The sequence below is a fragment of the Nomascus leucogenys genome, chromosome 21, assembly GCF_006542625.1.
Source record: "Nomascus leucogenys isolate Asia chromosome 21, Asia_NLE_v1, whole genome shotgun sequence".
Lineage (NCBI taxonomy): Eukaryota > Metazoa > Chordata > Mammalia > Primates > Hylobatidae > Nomascus > Nomascus leucogenys.
In genome coordinates, this window is record NC_044401.1 from 40,183,963 (window position 1) to 40,206,164 (window position 22,202).

The following is a 22,202-nucleotide window of genomic DNA, read 5'->3' on the forward strand; positions in this document are numbered from 1 at the left end:
ACTCAGGCATTTGATAAATGCTTAAGATGATCCAGGTATCTTCTCCCAGGAAAATATTGACTCAGTCTACTCCCTAAGTATATGCTGCTTAAGTGGATTGACTATTCCAAGTAAAAAATACTGGTCTACTGTTCACACTTTAACACCACCAATAAGATTGCCTTGGATAAGATAATATTTACTGTGACTACAATTCTTAGCTTTACAAAAAGATTTGCATTACAAAATGGTCTATTTGAAAAACAGTCCTCAGACTTTTGCAAAGCTGAGGTTGAAGATAGTGCTACTCTCTTACCCAGCTTTTCTACAAAGCTTCTCCTGATAAATTAATGTTTATCTGAGATTTCAGCAGAATAAATATGTTTGCCTCTTCAGTGCAATTTCATATTTACTTAGACATAAAATGTAAAGTGATGCTTTAATGTTTTGCTCTTACATGGGTTTAAGTCCAAGGCTTACTATCCAACAACTACATGCCTAGTAGCTTCTACACAGGTTTTTGATGCCCTCTATTCTGTTTCTACTACTAGTTTATTCTATATGTTTAGACTTTGGGCTCTTAGATAGGGTATTACTCAAATGGAATAGATGATTTAACAAGAAAATTTGCAATGCCATTCAACTTAATATGCTAAAATAATTCAGTGGGTGTCAGTATATTCAAATCAGTTCAATATTTCGGCAACCCCTCAATTCAGTGTTCTGTCAGAAACTGGCAATAGCAAAGAGAGTATAAGAGAGATGGCGTTTTAGTGCTATATATTTTTAAATACCCTGCAATCTTTATTTGGAAATGCTCTCTTTCAAGCCTCAAAAGGTTAGAAAAATAAAAATACATGTCTTTAGGGGAAAAAAATACTTATAATAGCACTAAATTTAAACAAGGAAAACCTGAAATCCCTGATGACAAGCTATAACTAGAGAAATATGTCAAAGAGAATGTTGAGCAAGTATAGTTTATGCCTGGAGAACTTACCTAGCGAATCCATGTTCAAGTGTATGTTGAATATTGCCCCTAAGTCTCATAACAAGTTTGTTTTGTCAGCAAGGAGTTTTGTGCACAGTTTGTGTGTGTGTGTCTATGAGAGTTTGTGGGTGTTACAAAATTAAAGTTATCGTGCATTTTAAAACTATGGGGTCATTTCAGAAGAGACATTTGCAGGGAATAGATGATTAATTATATTTTGCCATTTCATAATTATCCATACGTAGTCTTATGCTCTAATTATTTTTCATATTTTTAAGCTGTTCTGTTCTTCATCTTTAATACTAGATAACTAACAATTCACTAGGGTCCTGGTAGAAGGCAGAATAGGTGAGAGGAAAGCTGGAAAGACCAAGTTATGCTTTGAATTCCATTTTTGTTTACTAAGTTTTACTGCACACTGTTACCTTGGTTTTCATTCATCTGCTCTTTGCAGGATATAGATTCATTTGTGCTCCTTGAACGTGTGCTCCTTAAATGTGGCTGGTTCTCAGACAAATTATTATAGCAGGATTTATCATCATTGTGTATTGTTCTTAACTTTCCCTAATGAAGTTCCCATTCCAGCCCTGGGGTCTGGTTTGGCTCTGCTGCATTCAATTGTACATGTGTAGAAAGTCACCGTGACCCATTTGTGATTATGCTCATCATAACTGGTGTCATTCTGGTTTTGTCTGGTATTTCCTGCTTGTTGTTTACATGCAACTGCATACTTTGTAAGTGGAAATATTTCACACTCTATTATAATTATGATATTTATTTTAGACAGGCATTTATTTTAAGCAGATTTAGGCTTCTATAATGTTCTTTATTTTGACTCTTACTGCATGCATGGCAAATGTGGATATGTAGAATCTGAAGGTAGAATGGACTGTCTTCATTTCCAAAAGCACAAATCCCCTTTGAGGATGAGATGTCCTTATCTGCTCACAATGAAAACAGGAGCATGCAAAGTCGACAAAACAGCCTCTTTGCCTGTATTGTCTCTAGGTGTTATTAGTCTACTTCTTTTTAATCCATTCATCCTTTTCTTCACTGTATTGCCCCACTATATTTCCTTGTTGTTTTCTAAACACGTGTGCTATTGACTGGTTAATTATGCTGTGCTGCCTTATGAACCAGTGCTTTTGTACAGGGGAAGTTTAACCTTCATCTAACTTGTTTGGGAGAAATAAACACTCTCTACAGTGTTAGTCAGTCTGTAATGCCTGGCTGGACCCCTATAGTCTGAATGAGGTGTCCACCTTCCTTACTTTACTGCAATAGTATATTGCTTATTTATCATATCTCAGATACTCCTGAATTCAAATGTTGGTTCAAATGACTGGTTCCCGTATTAGACTACAGTTTCCTGTTGGCTAGAGACTATATTGTGTCTGCTTCCTCCCCTCTAAATCATCTTTCTATTAATTGTTCTCACTCAAGGCCCAAGTCAATTCCTTTATCACTGACATCCACCTGACCACACCGACCCTCAATGCTCCCTTCCACTTGTCATCTCCCAAAACTGATTTCTGCAACAATTCAAATTTTGTATGGTTTTCTTCACTTTCTACTTCTAAAACAATATTCACTCTATGCCTTATGTCACCCCAACTAGTTTATAACATGATCACATTAAATGTAACTGGCTGCCCCTAACTACATTGTGCCAACCACAATACTATGTGTACAATATGTGTTCATCTATTCAAAAGGAACATTTGGCCATTTGAACAACAAAATATCGATTTCTTCATAAATGCATATATGAACATATATATGTGATGTGTATAATAGAAACATACAGTCAGGCCTCCATATTCACAGGCTCCAAATCCTCTGATTGAACCAACCATAGATGGAAAACACTTGAAAACAAACTACAATAAAAAGAAAAATGAAACAATAAAAATAATACCAATTAAAATATAGTATAAAATGATTTACATAACATTTACATTGTGTTAGATGCTATAAGTAATGAAGAGATAATTTGAAGTATATAGGGGGATGTTCATAGGTTATATGCAAATACTACACCATTATATTTAAGGTATAGCATCCACTGATTTTGGTAGGAATCCTGGAACCAATTCTTTGTGGATCTTGAAGGATGACTCTGCATGTGTACATAAGTGTTTGTATACATACGTATACATGTAAATGCACCTATGTAATTTGTCTAGGAGAAATAGAGATTATTTGAAGTATTATTCAGCCTATGATATTTGTCTCAATCCCCATAGTTCTTGTTAGGTTTCCATTTTTCCATACTTTATGACTATGGCTGTTTTTCAATCCCCATCCTATCTTGGTTGGATTCTAATGAATGGAAATTATTTTTATATATGTATATTTGTATATTTGTATGTGTGCATGAGTATGCATGTATGTGTGTAGCTCCTAATACAGTTTTTGGCTACTTAATACATTTTAAGGTTTATAATTATTTTTACTTGGAATAGTAGAACAAATCTAAAATGTCTTTGTGCATGAGCTTCAACTTTTAAATAATAACTATTCAAATGATTTTAGTGGGAATTAGTTGATATGGACATTTAACACATGTATTTCTTTAAATGTATACTTTGTTGTCGTATGTATATGGGATTTGTTTTATACATTTTTAGTATAGTTGTATAAGATAGGAAAAAATAGCTTCACCAACATTGATGGAAACGGTGTCTTAATTCTTGGTAGGTGGTTATTTGCAAAGAGATGCTTGCACAGTTATTGAAAATGTTGTAGTTCCTTTTCTTAAGTTGAATACATAGTATTCCAGTGTGTCTTTTGTTCACACTGCCACCATTTGTCTGTTCCCTCTTTTTCATTAGAATAACCATTCATTGTCCACCCGTAACTGTTCTCGCATTACCTATGTTGGGACACGTTAATTTATGGGTTGCATCAGTCTATCATCATTCAAAATTAATCAAGTAAATTTAAATTTTTACTTCTCACATCCCACTTTAACTTCCCTCACTTCTTTTGTCCTCATAGCCAGTGGAAGTTCATGTAATGGTTATCTTCGTCTTCCCTTTGTTACTTCTATATTTAACCATTTCTGAATATATGAATTTTCATCATTACTAGTTAGCTGTATTTCAAATTCCACTGGTACTTAGCTCTGTATTATCTTAATGAGGAATTATAAGCCCTCTTTTCTTACATTTTGCGTTACTCGCTATTATTTTAAGCAAAGTATCTCTTCAGGGAGAACCTATTAATAATCAGACAGTAGCTTTTAAAAATTATCCTTTTGTGAAATCTTTCAAAATATATTATACTTTTGAAATCTGATTGAAGGTCAGTAGCTAGGGGTGGGAGGAGACAGTAGGTGTATTTCCATGCTTTAGTTTTAGCCTAATGATTTCAAGAGCTGACAATACACAAAAGCATTGTAGAGAAACTAAAGAACATGGCGCAATCTTACCTGTTGCTACAGGACTGAGCACTGATCTCAAATAAGGTTTGGAAATATAATTTAATTAATGAATTTCTCACTGCACATTTCTTTTATCATCTGCACATTATACATAGAATTTGAATGATCCTTTCCCATGACTTAATATTGATTTTTAAAAGACCACAGCAAGACAGGGCATGCAAAACCTTTGGGGCCACTAATATAGAGTCTAGGGGAAGGATAAAGTATGATACTTCCTAGGAGACTGTTTTTCCAGGCGGATTTTACATAGTCCTGTTTCATAAGATGCTCCAGGACAAAGAATTTTATGTCATGTAAGATTTGAACAGATTTGTAAAGGATTCAAGTAGTAAAGAAATGTCTTCATATATTCAACTATGGAACTTCAATTCCATTATTGTCTTCTTCATTTTTAAAATACTATTAAAGTCCTGTAGACTATTTTTGAGAAAAACTAGATTTTATGATGGGTATGGAGGATTTGAATGAAGCTAATACAAATTTTACTGCTTGGAAATCTATTTGACGGCCTTGCTTATTGGCTCTTTCCTCTTAGCTTCAAAACATTCATCAAAAATTTCTAGGCAAGAAATCAGGGAAGGAATTAACAGAAGATATTATTTATTTATGAAGGCAAAGGTTATTGCTATTTTTACTAATCTGAATATTTAATTCTTAGCACAGTGTCTCAAAACTTGCTTGCAAAAGAAATGAATAAATAAAAACCCAGATTTGTTAGAAACAAATTATTCCAAAGTGTTGTCTAGAAAAACATTTTCTAAAATTTGTCTAAAAAATGTTGTCTGTGACCCAGAGGTTATATCCATCAAGGTATTTTATAGGCGAAGGGTGTTATGGTGCTGTGGCTTAAGAACAGCTGTAGTGGCCTGCAGATTTCCTGTTATGAATATTGACATAAGCCACAAGGTCATTCTATTTGACTCGCAAATGTAGCTTTCCTTGATTACTACGATATCTGCAATACATACATATATAAATCTTGATAATATTTTGGTAATAGATAATCAGATATCTTGGAAATATACATGTATTTCTCTTTTTTCTTTTTCTATGTATGTATGTATATACGTATGTATGTATTTATTTATTTGAGACAAGGTCTCACTCTGTCACCCTGGCTGATGTGCAGTGGCACGATTACTGCTCACTGTAACCTGGACCTCCCAGGTTCAAGTGATCCTTCTGCCTCAGCCTCCCTAGTGGGTAGAACTACAGATGCGTGCCACCCTGCCTGGCCAGTCTTTGTGGTTTTTTGTTTGTTTGTTTTTGTAAGACAGGGCTTTGCCATGTTGCCCAGGCTGATCTCAAACTCCTGGGCTTAATTGATCCACCTGTCTTATCCTCTCAAAGTGCTGGGATTACAGGCGTGAGCCACAGCGCCAGGCCTTTTTTTTTTTTTTTTTTTTTTTTTTTTTTATAGCTCGACTACCGCAAGGAGAAAATGTTGTGACTTGAAAACGCAAAGACTAGTCGCCTTTGTAGTTCTTCATATTAAACCCACAGCTGGATAATTGTCTCGCTCTGTCTTTGGGATTCTTGACAGCTCTGCACACTCCTACGTGTTAGATTCTTTCTCTGTGCCTAAGAAGCTGAAGGCCAAAACTGAGACCACACTAAACTCATCAGAGTAGAAAGAGTCTTTACAAACTTTCGGAAATAACAGATTCTTTTCCCCTCACTGCTAGCTTTTCTACTGGAGTATTGTTTTGAACTTTTAAAACTTGGTTTTGTATTATTGTACAGTTGTATTTCACATCTTTCCTATGAAATGAAGTTTAGTGTGAACTCTGCTTCTCTCCTCTGTGGAAGAGATAAAATCACATTTTAAAAAATGGAGGACATAAAGTATAATTTCTTGTTCAAATGCTTTTGTGCAACATTAATATATGTTTTCTCCAGCTAATATAATCAAGAGACTGTAGTGTATTACTTTAATAAACCTTTCTGATAACTTTATACTTTTGCTATTTTATATACAAATTCCATAAAGGAACAGTTGTTTTGTAATTGTCCTACCATTTATCATATTGACATACTTTGTCTTTAATCATATATATTATATTTTGTCACTGTGTTATATTAATACAGCATCATTTGTCATTACAGTAATATTATTTTATTCTCACCTTATTAATATAAATTAAACTCTAAAATGTGTTGTCCTAAACCTTGTATTTTTAAAAATATTTTTAAATGAGTGTTTCAGGATTTAACCATAATCTTTTTCCTTTTTCCTGTCACTAGTATTATTATTTTAAAGAATACAGAAACTGCCTCTCTTCATTTTTGGAAAAAAAAATTGAGCCTATAGTTGTACTTAGCAGTGAAAAAGAATAAAATATTTACGAAATATAATAAAATGGGGCATTTTTCTTTTCTACTCAGTCCCTGAGATAATTTTTCAATATCCAGTATAAAAACATCCAAAATAAAAGAAATTTATAATTAGCTCTTCTAAAGTAATTGAGAAAAATTCATTTTCTCTCAATTTTCATATTTACTTATGCTTTAAAAAATAAGATATTTGTTTTAAATCTATCTAAAGGTCTTTATGGTATGGGGAAAGTAGCAGTGCTGATAGAATGAGGTCTGTATTTCAAATGCTTGCTGTATTCTTTATCAGGGTCTGTTAGTCACTACTAAACGTCAACACCAATTCCTATTTATCACTATTCAAACCATAACTGAGTGAGAAACTGAGATTATGCATTTAGTCACAAAATATTAATGCAGAGTTCTAAAAGTGGCTACTTGGTCTTTTTTTGGCATGTCTGCAAACAAGTTTGTTTTACATAAATGGCTTTTCTACAAATTTGAAATGTGAATATATTTTATTTTTTCCCAGTGAGTACACAATACACAATTCTTTGACAATACTATTAACTGATTTTATGCCAATTTCTTCTCTGATCTAACAACATCAAATGAAACACATTAAGATTTTGGACGCTGCTTGGTGACTTAAACAAACTACAGTTAAAAAAAATCCATCTATAAAACAAAGTATAAAAAGTCTACCCACGGCCACAAAATCCCTTTTCTTGCAACACTTTAAAATCACAACAAATGCTTTTTAAATTATGAGATTTAAAAAAATTAGTAAATTGAACATCTTTTTTTTTTTTTTAAAAAAGTATGGTGTTTCATTTGAAGTACACATTATAGAGAAGCAAAACAAAAGTAATTTCACCTCTAAAGTAATGTGGAAAGACATGTTGCTTTACAACAGTTCTTGCCATGTAATTCCATAAACAATATACAGAAGCAGATGAACAAATTAGTGAATGTTATGTTTCTGCATATCTTTAATACTGATGCACAGTTGCTTCCCAGTAGTGAAGATAAACCACAGTTTAGAGTTCAATGGTACTGTTATCATTATATTGTCAATGGACAATTACATAAATTTATTGAATAGAAATTGGGAGGTGTTCCATCAAAGCACATTACAGACTTTCAACTCAAATCCTGTTGAAAACATTTAAATACCCAGAGCATTAAACTGTGACATAGAACACCACTAAATCTGTTTTGTACTCAACGCAAGTAAACTTGCAATGGTTTTACTTTTCTTGGTTGTGTGATACCTTATATGTTGGTTTTGAATTTTCTACGTTCTCCCTTGAACTGGATTCAAATCCTGTGAAGGAATCAATTCTTTTCATGCCCCTGTACTATCCCATCTTATTTTAAAAATCTCATAGAACATGTTTGGAAGAGGGGTAGGGTGACTCCACCTGCATACACTGGCATACCTGAGTTTGGGTACCAATAGAGCTATTTTCCCAAAGAAGACGTTTCCTGTTATGAATGAAGCTGTGCTTGTGTTGGGCATGACTGCATTGCAGCATCGCCTATGAGTGCAAGATCCGATTACATTCTCTCCCACCCAGATTTCCTTTTGCAGTCCTCATGCAGGCCTCCGTTTAAACCTCCAAGAGTGAGCTCAGTGAATTTCTAATCACATTCATTGAATTGGCCATGAAATGAAAAACTGCAGTGGCTCTCATAGGTATTTGTATTTTTCTGTTGACATCTGACTCACACTGATTACTAGCTTTTTACATGTAGCAAGCTGACAGAGGCTTTGATTTCTGACAATGTTTCTGAATTCCTTTGTATAGCTACAACATTTTATCTCGCCCTCAATCTACCTAAGGTGATATTTTGGGTGCATGACTTAACTGCCCAATGTGTTTAAAACTAGGTTTAATAGGCAACATGGACTATTCTAAAAGAACATTCCAAGTAACCACAAGCTCTGCACTGACATAATTTTAACTACAACAATTAATTTTTATATGCCGAAGACAATCAGGAAGGTATGATGCTGTGCCCACGTTATTCCAAAAGTCATCTGCACACACATACTTCACTTTGAAGCCTTGATTTATTCATCACCAACACCTGCCAGTTACCAGGGATCAAAGGCTTGTGTTGTATATGTAATGAACTAAGGTTTTAGACTAAACTGGGTCATAGAGAAACATAAAGAGGGAACACAAAACCTCTTTGAAATTTGTTTGTCTTTAAATAGAAAGAGGTTGGGTAGGGAACTGCATAAAGAGATATTTAAAGTCACATCCTAGCGTTGTGAATAAGTATGTATTCACTCTTTGGAGAAATTTTTCATCTTCCTCAGTCTCTTTGTCCTGGAGAAATCACACTGCATTAGAATTCAGGCACTGATGGTAGAAAGTTGATAAAGGGTTTAATAACTGTGTCTCAGAATTCTTTTTCTCTTCAGCGAATAAATAAATTACATGGCACCAAAAAGTTGGTGGGGCCCATGAAGAACATCACATTCTATACTTGCCTGTGCTGATGCAGTCTCAGGGAATAAAAAAGATGGAAATGTTTAATTATGTCATCCCTTTGTTATAACGACATGACATAAATTAGTTACTGAGCCAATAATGCGTGGAGTGCGAATTGTCACTCAAAGGGGTCCCATATTTTAGAACTGATCCTAATTACGTTGAACATTTTTAGAAGAGTACCAACAACTGAACTTATCATAGGAAAATTTTGAAAGTATAGACAGAAATAAAATTTAAAATCGTGTAGGAAACACATGGGAAAATGTCACGAGTGGGAATTTCAGGAAGGTCCTCTTCTACTTGACTGACTATACATGTACAGTAGCTAACATATATTTCAAAGTCACATTTATTCTGAGCATACATGACTAATGTTCAGGAACTTCTTGTTGTCAAAGTCGTGAAAACAAATGAGGCAGGACAATTATTAATGTCCACTTACAAGGTCTGGTTTTATTTAAAAAGTTTATAAACATGCATTTTTTCTTCTTTTAAATTTTTCTTTTCAATTTCCTTATTCAAAATGGGTCAAACGCATTTTAGTTGGAAGCCAATTTCTGAGAATGTACCATAAAATATTTATTCCAATAAATCTACTTACTGTGAACTGAACATACTCTTGGCACTGCTTTTTAAGCACGTACAATTTGGCTCTACATTGGGTGGCACAAACTTCACTTCTTAATCCAATAAAACACAAATTGCATATAGACTGTATTTTTCTTAAGTCATGAATTGAAGTGATGCAGCCCTATCCTCTAGTGTGTACTGTACATGTATTAGAAATATGAAATAAGATATTGCAATAGAGTTTATATTTGGAAACAGCCCGAGTATGCCCTAATAATAAATTGCTTCTTTAACTATTTGCTAGATATTCTAGAGTTCATTTTGTTCGTTTCCTTGGGGAACTTCATATTATATTCTGACTTAATGAGTTGGAGAGCTTAATTATGATAATTCAGAAAATGTTTTTAAAAAACCGTGATATAAATACAGCTCTTGCAAAACACCTTAATTTCCTCTTGCTTATTGTAATTCTCAGATGGGTCAATTACAATGACAGGGAAAATTGATTCTAAATAAAACTTTAATTTCTTTTTTAAGCAAATTTATTACATCTTTGCTACCTGCATACTTTAATGCATATTCAGTCTTAAGACTTAAACTACTTTTTTTTGACCCCTGCTTTTGTCAATAGTAAAAGCCACCTTTCTACTATTTTTTTTATTGACTCAGTCCCTGATATTCGAAGACTTTGCCAACACCATTGTTCCTTTGCATCTTCCTATTTCTACACCCCAACTGAAAACCATCGAACATGATTTGTTACAGCCATCATTATCCAGTCTAGCTTACAGTACAGAAACCCCCTTCACATTCAGTCTTTTTCTTCATGTCATGAGGAGTAGAGATTTGTGCTTATCACCAAATAAAATTGCAGTGCAAAATTTAAACATAAAAGTTACACAATTAAAAGTTAATATATGGCACCACAGCCTATTAATTCACATATAGTACAACAGACCAATAAGAACAGACAATAATATGAACAGAGCTAAAAAGAGTGAGCTTGCATAGCAATGCACAAAAGAAATTATATACAGAGGAAAATCCTTTTCTTCCTGTAGGGCGAGTTTTGTTTTCTTTCTTTGTTATATACTCCTGACAAGAAAGAGTTAAGGTGGGTGGTGTACTTAAGAGAAGAACACAATTAAAATATCTGTGGGATATGTGTGGCTGTGTGTCTTTCCATTGCATTTACAGTTCTTTTAATAGTACATAAATAAAGAAATTGTTCATTGCACTGTTTAGTGTCATCACTTCCATGAGTTCAGACCTGATGGTCCTTCAGAGCAGCTTTGTATGTCTCCTCTCATTTACTCTAAAGAGAGAGAAAAAAATAGAAATAAAATGTAAATTCAGCATTCTACTTTCCTGACCAGCATAACAAAAAGCAAAGCAAACAGATAATCAATGAAAATAAGGTCTTCAGATAGATGAGTTTGTGAATTTAAGTAATTTTACTTGAAGGAGATGATCAAAGAGTAAAAGAAAAGAAAACACTATAGAATTTGGAAATTTAAACACCCAGCAGAACTATTTTGGTACTCCTGTGAGTCTGTCATTACTTCAAAAAAAAGTTAAAGAAAAATTCAAGTAGTTATGAATCAAATTAAAATTACAAACGAATCTTAATAATAGATTAGCAATAGTCAACCACAATGACAACTGAGATCAATAAAGAAATTTATAATTTTGAAATTATTTCTCTTTTCATCATCTCACAGAATCTTCCAAACAATCTGTGATGTGAAGATAATGGTAATGCTATTTTTCCAATGGGAAGTTAAAAATATTCAGCAAATATGTTTCTGATAATGAAAAGCTGTATTGGTAACTTTCCTGAGGAAATTAGCACAAGGAGCTCAATATTCTTTGCTGTGACATTCTTAACTTTCCCTATTACCTAGTATTTTACATTTAGAAAATTAATTATACTAACTACCTATGGCAGTTTTCATTCATAAATGGAAATTTATTTATAAAATGTTATTGTAGTCAAAACATTACAATTTAATTAACAATCAAAGATCAACTCTTCAAGGGTGACTACCCAAATCTAAAAAATAAATAAAGAGTAACTTGAAAATGAAGCATTCCTTAGGAGTTTCTTTAAAACTACCAAAAGGCCAGTGTCTCCATTTCTTTATTGTGTTCAGTTAAAAAGGCAAAGAAAACGATAAACACACTATATTTAATTTCACTTATAAGTGTTAAGACTACTTGCCTAACTTAAAACAATTTTTGTAGCATAACTCCAACTTGAAATAGCAGAAACATTTCTAAAAATGGACTGCAATAAATATAGCAGTGGCCTAAGTTATGACCAAACTTGTTGAAAATTACAATTGATTGTTTTCCTAGCAGAGCGAGTTTTCTATGAATCTGAAATTTGTTTAATATGGCAATGTTATTCACCCAAGCTTCTTTCTGAATCACGATAGCCTTTTAAATGACCTACAGCACTTACATAATTCACCTGTAAACTGTCCTTGACTGTTGGAGCCCATATATCCTATGTCAAGAAGGTCGCTGGCATTGCGCTGGTGGCCTGCTCTCAACACCTCGGTTTTCCTGGGTCCAGTGGATCCCTTAGAAGAAGCTGTTCCTGATGAGCTGTGGCCACCTGGAGATGGGAAACTGGGCTTGCTATAGGGCACCAAGGCCTCCTCTGAAAAAGAAAAAAAACCCAAAGGCTAAATTGAACAGCAACATGGAGGCAAACTAAACTTAACTCTTAAGTATTACACTGTGAATGGCCTACTTTACCATTTCATTCTTTAATAAAATTAAAATTATGAAGTTTAATCAGGACCGGATATTAAAGAAATTTCTATGTGCAAGCAACATTTCCTACAATAGGAACCAAAGCAGAATTAAATTAAAAGAGATCTTGGGATAAGTACACAATGTTATATATTATTTGCAAAATTTAAATTCATTATAAAAGAGAGCTGCATACAATGAACTACAGTTTAACAAAAGCGTATCTGAGAATAATTTCTAAAGTTCAATGAGGCTCCCATTTAATTTTCCCATTAAGATTAAAGAAACATGTTTTTTGTTTCAGCTTAAATTATGGCAACATTTTCTCAATTGATTTAGATAAAGAACTATATATTAGTTAAATAAGCTTTTAAAATTTATGTTGCTTTTTGAGACAGAAATACATTATTTAAAGGGCTGTGTATTTCCTGAAAAGTAAAAGAGAAACTCACACATTTAAATAAATAATATGCTAATTTTTTTTTTTTTTGCAGATTGTCTCTCTACAAATAACTCATGACATATGTTACAAATAATCACTCAATAGTTCAAAAATTGTTTTTTCTTTCCCTCTGTATTCTCATTGCTCCCTCTCCACACCCCATCCCCTCTGTTTTTCACTTTCTTTCTATGTATGGGCGATTATTCTATGATTAATGCTGACTGAATTTACTATTTCTCCCCTTACATAGTCTTTAATGACAAGAAGCACATGATTTTTCTCTCACAGCCTGAATGGTGTAAACTTTCTAAATGTTTCACTAAACCTACATATTAAAATTGTCATCTATTGGCCCTTGCACAAATGACATTTTCCAAAAACTCGAGCACCAAGTTGTGACAAAATGTAGTTATGGGAAATGCATGGAGAGAGGCCTATCTACAACACATTAAATCCAAGTGAATAAGTGAAAAGACATTTTTTCAAAGATTGTGTGTATGTGTATGTGTGTGTTTCAACACTCAATGAATCCTGACATGAGAAGAGATGTCTCAGAAAATGCATTTATAAAACAGGCTCCCCACCTCCCGCGCCACCGCCCCCCAAAAAAATCTAACTACAAACAATGAAATTTATTTCTGTGACATTTCCAGGAAGCTTGATTTATAAAAAAGGGCATTTCCCATAGACGGATTAACAACCAACTAAATCAATCAACTGATTAACAGTTGGAGAAAGTGCAAGCCCAGTATAACCTTATCTAACTTGAGGATCTGTGATTGGGCATTTTTCTGCAACTTTGTAATTTTAATGAATTCACATATTTGATGTGAGTTCTCCTTTCGAATGACTGGTTATTTCAGTCAAAATGAACAAACTTGCTGAAGGCAGGGATTAAACTGACAGAAAAAATTAAATTTAGCGATCTTTAAAGTACTCAATATAAACATTAATAGGCTAAAAAATAAAATTTTCTACTGAGCCGTTTAGATGAAGCCTGGAAGTCTCTTGGGATCAAAGACCCTATGGAGAGGCTGACTGAGGAGCAGTGCCCGTTGGAACCAGCCTTAAGGCATGTACTGGTGAACTCTGCTAAGGAATTCCAAATTCCACTACCGACTGAAGGCAAAGGTTTTTTAGATGACCTTAAACAACTGCCATTTCTAGAATACCTGGTAGGAAAAGAAATGGTAACCGTCCACACTTTGTTGGGACTGTGCAGAACACACCTGATCCGACACCTTGTTTGTGTGGGGCTTTCCGTGTATCTTCTTGTCGTTCTGTGGAGCTCATCCATTCCTGGGTTTGTCGCTGCCACTCTAGGGAGGTTCTAGCTGGACAATCCAGTGAGCTCTTTGTGTCTTCTAAGCTGGATGCATGTTGTCTCTCTAGAGAACTTCCTTTTCTCTCTGTTGAGTTTTCCACGTTACCAGCCTGCTGGCTCGGGCCTATTTGCTGCCTTAAACCCTGACCTGGCGGGGGATCTGGTGGTGGTGGAAGATCTAAAAATTTTGAATAATGTTTAGAATGGACTAAAATTTAATGAAAAATACAGGTTTTAGTTCAAGTTGAAGAAAATCTTTGCCCTCATACAGGTATTACCCATACAAAAGAAATTTGGGGAAAATAAAAGTCAATGATTTATTTCCAAAGCTCATATTATTGCTCTCTCTGCTGTCTTTTGGCCATAGCATCATTGAAACACAATTGACTAGTTTTATTCAACAGTTAAATGTGGAAAGTGTTTTCAGTTGCATATTGAGGCTATCATTCAAGGTGTAAAGGGCAGTTCATTGTTTATATTCCATCCATTGTCCAACCCTCCTTCCCCCAAAGTAGAAATACCATGAGACAAAATAAGATCACTAGAAATTCCAGAAGCTGTGTTAACAAAAGGCCCCAAGAACAAAAGCTCTCCTGCCAATCTCCAAAGGGGATGTCACCCTCGGGAAGTTTAGAACTATATGCCATGTCATATGCAACATATGACTGCCTTTACCCATGTATGTGGCACATTTAACAGCCTTAAACTAACATTTATTAAATGCAATTAACATTCTGCTCGACAACCAATTCTGGCTGTTCGTTTCATGAGTTAGCTAATGAGTTACAACTAATATAATCTTCCAATGTATTAATTTTAATAAGTAATAACCAATGTTCAGAGTAAAGATTGAATGTGTTTTATGGTACTAGAGAAGACAATGCATCACAGAAATTTGAGATAGAGTAGAAGAGATAATTTTCCAGAAAAGCTCTTTAAAGTAAATATCAGATAGGAAAAAATTTAAGGTTCCAATATCAACTCCCTTTTCATCTCTCTTTTATTAACTCTTCAGATCCTAACACCTTTATATTTTGTATGTCTTCGACTCTGAAATCATATTTCTTTCTTTCACTTTTAAGTATGTATTAGTTCTGAAATTACTTTGCTGAAGATTTTGAAATCTTCTGAACATCAATTCGGATCATTTTCTTCTCATTTTTCTTGCGTGCCATTGTAAACTTCTTTGTTCATCCTTAGAATATCCGTAATTATATTATTTTTTCATAAAGATCAAATATCATAAAATATACGCTTATTTCATTAATAGAGGATATTGTACATAATGTAGTCAATTATTTCTGATGCCATTTTTGTAAATGTATTCTGTTGTTTCTGATGATATTCTGTTTGTGAAATTTAGAAGGAAAAAGTATAAATTTCTTGTAGACAAAAGATAGCTTCCTTAACAGTCAGCTAAGCCGCTCCTTTCAAAAACTTCAAGAACCTTGATACTCTCTTTTATGAGCAAAATGGTACTAATCTGCATTGGATTGATAATGTTAGTCTCTGGAGTGTCTCCTCTGGGTTCCTAAGTTGGAGCAGCACTGCCAGTTCTTACTTATGTCCTCATGTGAAATTATGAATTGCTAATAACTGAAGGGAACAGGGTCTCCGTTTGGGAGGATAAAGTTGCATTTGGAATATTTTTCCAAAATGAAGAGCTAATCCAATATTGAGATATCTGTTTTTTGGATAATCCAATGAGTTTGGTGTTTCCTTCATATTCGATAGTACTGACTTCCTTCACTATGTTATTATAAATGCAAATTAATTATTTCATTTGATTTATTGAACTTAGACTGCCAGTGAGGAGAAATTATTGTATTTTCTTCCAAAATAACTTATCTTGTCATTGATTTTTATTCTCCATCAGAGCGGCTTAATTTTTAAAATGGCCAAAACGGCATCTGCTTATGCCAGCTAAAATTCTGATTATTATTTAATTTAACCTAAAATTATATAGCTTCATAAGTAATATCCTTGGAGTTTGTATATTTTAAGAAGAAAGGACATTACATGCACATTGAAATAAACTAATTGGAAAAAGAAATGGGATTAAGAATGGTTTTCTGAAAAATAAAAGTATGTAATCAAATACATTTACTTAAATTAAATTTATGATTCATTTCTATGTTGATTCATTTCCACTAAATCAATTCACTATAAAGTCTCTTACTGGCCTACTGAGGATTAGCTCTTTTCAGGCACACAACAGTCCAATGAGATAGGTGCCATTATTACCTTCCGTTTTTAGACAAGAAAATGAAGAGGCCAAGAAACTAAAAATCTCCAGCTTGGATCTTTCCTCCCATGAACTCCAGACTCACGTAACCAGATCTACACCAGACAGTTCCACTTAGGCGTTTAGAAAGCTTCTCAAACTTCATGTATCAAAATCAGCTCTAGATCATCCTGTATAAAATATGCAGCCGGGCGCGGTGGCTCACGCCTGTAATCCCAGCACTTTGGGAGACCGAGGCGGGCAGATCACGAGGTCAGGAGATCGAGACCACGGTGAAACCCCGTCTCTACTAAGAATACAAAAAATTAGCCGGGCGTGGTGGCGGCGCCTGTAGTCCCAGCTACTCGGAGAGGCTGAGGCAGGAGAATGGCGGGAACCCGGGAGGCGGAGCTTGCAGTGAGCCCAGATCGCGCCGCTGCACTCCAGCCTGGGCGACAGAGCGAGACTCCGTCTCAAAAAAGAAAAAAAATGCTTCCTCTGCAGTGTTTCTTCGCTCGGTTGGTCACAGTTACATTCTACAAGTTAGCCAAAATTTCAGAGTAATGTGGTTTGCTTTCTTTATGGCCTACGTTAATTTCATAACAACTCCCGTTAGCTCTACCTCTAAAATCCAACCTTTCTTAATTAACACTGCCATTGATTCTCCTTTGGCATGAACCACCATCATCTATTCCCTAGGTAGCTTCCACAATCTCCACCTTGCCTCATTTAGTATATCTCAACACAGCAGCTAGAATGACTTTTTAAAAAATAAATAAGGTCATGTCACTTCCCTGCCTTACACACACACATGCATGCACGCATGCACACATATACACACCCTGTCCAGTGGTTTACCATTCAAAGTAAGAACCAGTGTCATTGTGGTAGCTTAAAGATCTCACAAACACTAGCCCTTGTTTGCTTGCCTGACTTCGTGTTCTGTCTTGTTTCTCTGCTCCAGTCATATCGTTCCCTTTCCTTTTTATCAAATAAGTCTCAGGCTTTCACTTGCCATTCTCATTTCCTGGAATAACCTTTCCTCAGATATCAGCATTACTCTTTTGCTTATGTTATTCCAGTCTTTTCTCAAATGCTGCCTTCCCGGTGAGGCCTTCCCCAATCACTCTACTTAATAATACTTCCTCCCTACACCTATACTTCTCAACTCCCTTCCCTTTGTTTTTTCCCCACAACATTTATCACCATCTTACTTATACGTTCATGTATGTACTTAGGTTGGTCTTTATCTATCTTCCCCAACTAAAATATAAAAAGGCAGGGGATTTTGTCTGTTTGGCTCCCATTGTCTATTATATGTGATATACTTGATAACTATTTGAGTGAATAGATTAATTAATATGTAAATTTATTTGCTCAAAGGCCAAAGCTAGTATGTGGCAGAGCTGAGAAAGAGCCCCTTCTCTGAACAGGACATTAAGAACCAGGGGAAAGGGGCCAGGCATGGTGGCTCATGCCTATAATCCTGGCACTTTAGGAGGTGGAGGTGGGCAGATAGCCGAGGTCAGAAGTTCGAGACTAGCCTGGCCAACATGGTGAAACCCTGTCTATCAAAACTACAAAATTTGCTGGGTGTGGTGGTGCATGCCTGTAATCCCAGCTACTTGGGAGGCTGAGGCAGGAGAATTGCTTGAACCCGGAAGGTGGGAGTTACAGTAAGCTGAGATTGCACCATTGCACTCCAGCCTGGGTGACAGGAGCAAAACTCCCTTTAAAAAAAAAAAAAAAAAGCCGGGCGCGGTGGCTCACGCTTGTAATCCCAGCACTTTGGGAGGCTGAGGCAGGCGGATCACGAGGTCAGGAGATCAAGACCACAGTGAAACCCCGTCTCTACTAAAAATACAAAAAATTAGCCGGGCGTGGTGGCGGCGCCTGTAGTCCCAGCTACTCGGAGAGGCTGAGGCAGGAGAATGGCGTGAACCCGGGAGGCGGAGCTTGCAGTGAGCCGAGATCGCGCCACTGCACTCCAGCCTGGGCGACAGAGCGAGACTCTGTCTCAAAAAAAAAAAAAAAAAAAAAAAAAAAAAAAAAAAAAAAAAAAAAAAAAAAGCTAGGTGAAAGGGAGAATAGGCTAGAAATAAATTATCTGGGAAAATCAGGTTGATGGATAGCGAGATCTATCTTCCTTTTTTAGCACGGTTAATATATTGGCTTCCAAGGTATTCTTTGATTTATAAGACAAATGGAATACAAGATTTGGACTCAGCAATGCCTGCTTTGGAGAAACTTTACAAAACGGAGAAGAACACCCTTTAAGATGTGTGTGGGTTTTTCAGTCTTTAGGATACAGACTGACATTTCCCACCATTCATAATCTCTCTTGTGGGACACAGGGAAGGCTGCTTTCTCACCCCAGTAGTTAGTTTGACACCACACCACGTGGCAGAGTTGTTTTCAATGAAATAGAAGTGATGTGTGCCACTTGCCATGACAACCTCCCAACAACCACTCATGTTCTGTCTTCCCCTCAGAAACCATAAAAGTCTGATCTAGAAAATGATGGTATCCCAGTGCTAAAAAGGCCTACATCTTTACAATACTGCTTAGAAGACAGCAAACACTATTGTAAAATCTATAATGCAAAAGGTTTATTGTAAAATGTCTGTACACTCAATGCTGCTAAGCATCAGCCTTCCCAAAAAGAACAACTTGATTTTTACATAAAAAGTTATGAAATTATTTCTGACATATGGATCCATACCATATAAATGCTAAGGCATATGCATTTGCTGCAAAATAACAATGTTTTTAAGGATAACCTGTAGTGCACCATCCAAAATAAATGTCTCTGCACTGTATCATAATTAAAATGGCTCTAGATTAAGCACTTGGGAAGATATGTGGGCTGAAATTTCCTTTGCTATATCACTACTTCTAAAATGTATCATTTTCTAATAACACATAATCCATAACCCCTTGGTGAAATGCTGGCAATTCTGAAAATTTAGAAACTTATTTGTTTTTTTAGAAAGATAAGCAATATATGGATCATACTTTAAACTAGGAGGTAGCTTGCTTTAAAGAAACATTCTAAAAAAGCTTGCAATAAAAGTGTTTTAGGAAAAAAAGAGATCTGTATTTTGTTGATTTGTATTTTATATCTTCCACATATTCTGAATATTATCTTCAAACATTTCTGAAAAACCACAGAAAATTCTATACCTAGACATTTTGCTCTTTCCAAAATATTCACAACAGAAAAAATATACAAAATTATCAATTACTAGATTTATAACTAGCAATTCAGTGAAGTAGTCCTTTCTATTTACAAAGAATTAGATCAACACTACAAATAGTTTTAAGTGCTCAGCTAATCTTCTGAACATCTAAGGCAGAAAGGCCGTGGTGACCATTTTTACTCACCACAGGATACACATTTATAGAGACTCAAAAATCTCAATTCTACCCTTAACTTTCATATTCCATTGAAAACAAAGGAAGCAGGAAAGATAAGTAAACCGGAAAGTATGTAGAACAATATATTTGGCTTTTTAAGTCCTCTTAGCTTTGCAAGATGACAAAAGAAAGCATAAATAGGACTGCAGGATTGGACACTCCCTTCCCCAAACTAATAGAAAACAAATACTTTTCTTCTTTTTCAACTAAGCTTCATTCTGTCCTGTAATGATAAGTGTAAGCGTGCTAAGGACTAGGTCATAGCTTCTCCAAGATCATTATACTTTAGATTCACTTGTGGAGCTTTAAAATTACCTGTAACTGGGTTTCACCCCAGAATAATTAAATCTGAATATCTAGGGTATATTTTAAGAGCTTCCCAGATGGTTCTAATGTGCAGTTTTTAAAAGTTTACACTTTTGGTGTTTAATTGAACTATGTTAGGATAATGTTTGTGTGCTCATAGGGTACACTGCGGGAAAGGAAAAAAGAAATTTACCTTCCATCTGACATTGTACTAGACACTTTAAATATGTGTTCCATATCCTTAGAATGTAACTTCAGGATACATATTTTAATTCATTCTTTAAAAGATAGAAAAATTAAATTAAAAATATGGGAAATAGACTATATTCTGTAAAGCTAATGAAATACTCATTATCGAACATGGATATCTTCCAGCAATATTGTGTTTCCTGAAACTAACAGTGTTTAAGCAAATATTCAAATATTGGATGCTATATATAAATAAAAAGATTGAACTAGATCAGCAAACTATGGCCCATGGGCCAAATCCAGCCACTGCCCATTTTGTGAATGATGTTTTATTGGAAGTTAGTCATTTCCATTATTCTGCTTTGCTTTTCCTTCTTTCTTTTTTTTTTTTTTTTTGGAGGAGTCTTGCTCTGTTGCCCAGGCTGGAGTGCAGTGGTGTGATCTTAGCTCATTGCAACCTCTGACTCCCTGGTTCAAGCAATTTTCCTGCCTTAGCCTCCTAAGTAGCTGGGATTACAGGCATGTGCCACCACGCCCAGCTAATTTTTTGTACTTTTAGTAGAGAGGGGGTTTCACCATGTTGACCAGGATGGTCTTGATCTTCTGACCTTGTGATCTGCCCACCTCGGCCTCCTAAAGTGCTGGGATTACAGGCTACATGAGCCACCATGCCCGGCCTATTCTACTTTTCTTATAGCTGCAGTCATACAACAATGGCAGTGTTGAGTAATTGTGACAGAGACCATATGTCCCAAAAGCCACAGACATTTAGTATCTAGACTTTAATAGAAGAAGTTTGCTGACCCTTTGCTAGAGTCTAGATGTTTGTGTACCCCCAAAATTCATACTTAAAATCCTAATCCCCAATGTGATGATATTGGGAGGTGGGGCCTTTGGCAGGTGATTAGATGAGGGTGGGGTCCTCATGAAGGGATGAGCACCCTATAAAACACACCCCAGAGAGAACCTTGTCCCTTCCACTATGTGAGCACACAATGAAAAGGCATCCTGTATGAACCAGAAGGTGGGTCCTCACCAGACACCAAATCTGCCAGTGCCTTAATCTTGGACTTTGCAGAGTCTAGATTTGTGGAGAAAATTTCTGTTGTTTGGAATCTACCAGCTTATGGTACAGTCACGTGTCACTTAGTGATGGAGATAAGTTCTGAGAAATGTGGTGTTAGGTGATTTCGTTGTTATGCAAGTGTCATGTAGTATATTTACACAAACATAGATGGTATAGCTGACTACATACCATTTACTGGGGTAAAAATCTGTGCAGCATGTTTCTGTACTGAATGCTACAGGCAGTTATAACACAATGGTAAATATTTGTGTATTTAAACAAAAAAGGTAGAGCATGAATACAGTATTATAGCCTTATGGCACCACTGTCTTATATGCAGTCTGTCACTGACTCAAACATTGTCATACAATGCATGACTACTTTTTTATAGCAGCCCAGACAGACTAAGACACTCTTCAACTACTGTAACCTGATTTTGGTTCTGAAATTTGTGACTAAAAAATTACTAAGTCATTTCAAAAAGTCTTTTTTTCCAAAAGTGAAATACCGGCTAAGATATTGTAATTTAATATTATAAAAGTTCTGATAATACAAGTGCACATGCAGCTTATGTTCTTTCCTACTCTTAAATGCTCACTAAAACGCATTTATGAAAGATGCCAGAATGGCAAAAAAAAAAAAATCAACCTCAAAAAATTGTATGGCGTG

At 35.2% G+C, this 22,202-nt stretch overlaps 1 protein-coding gene across 7 annotated transcripts in view; it reads right to left on the reverse strand.

Moving 5' to 3' along the window:
* Positions 1–7,227: 7,227 nt before the first annotated feature.
* Positions 7,228–22,202, reverse strand: part of ROBO2 (roundabout guidance receptor 2) — a 1,388,177-nt gene continuing 1,373,202 nt past the window's right edge. For 4 of the 7 annotated variants that reach the window (XM_030802115.1, XM_030802114.1, XM_030802113.1 and 1 more), the window contains 2 exons: positions 12,270–12,470; positions 7,228–11,120 (listed from right to left, as the gene is read on the reverse strand). In XM_030802115.1, the coding sequence (XP_030657975.1) occupies positions 11,119–11,120; positions 12,270–12,470 (203 nt within the window). In that variant the 3' untranslated portion in view covers positions 7,228–11,118. Of the gene's footprint in view, positions 11,121–12,269; positions 12,471–14,236; positions 14,510–22,202 lie in introns of all 7 variants that reach the window. The other 3 variants (XM_030802110.1, XM_030802112.1, XM_030802116.1) reach the window with 2 other exon arrangements.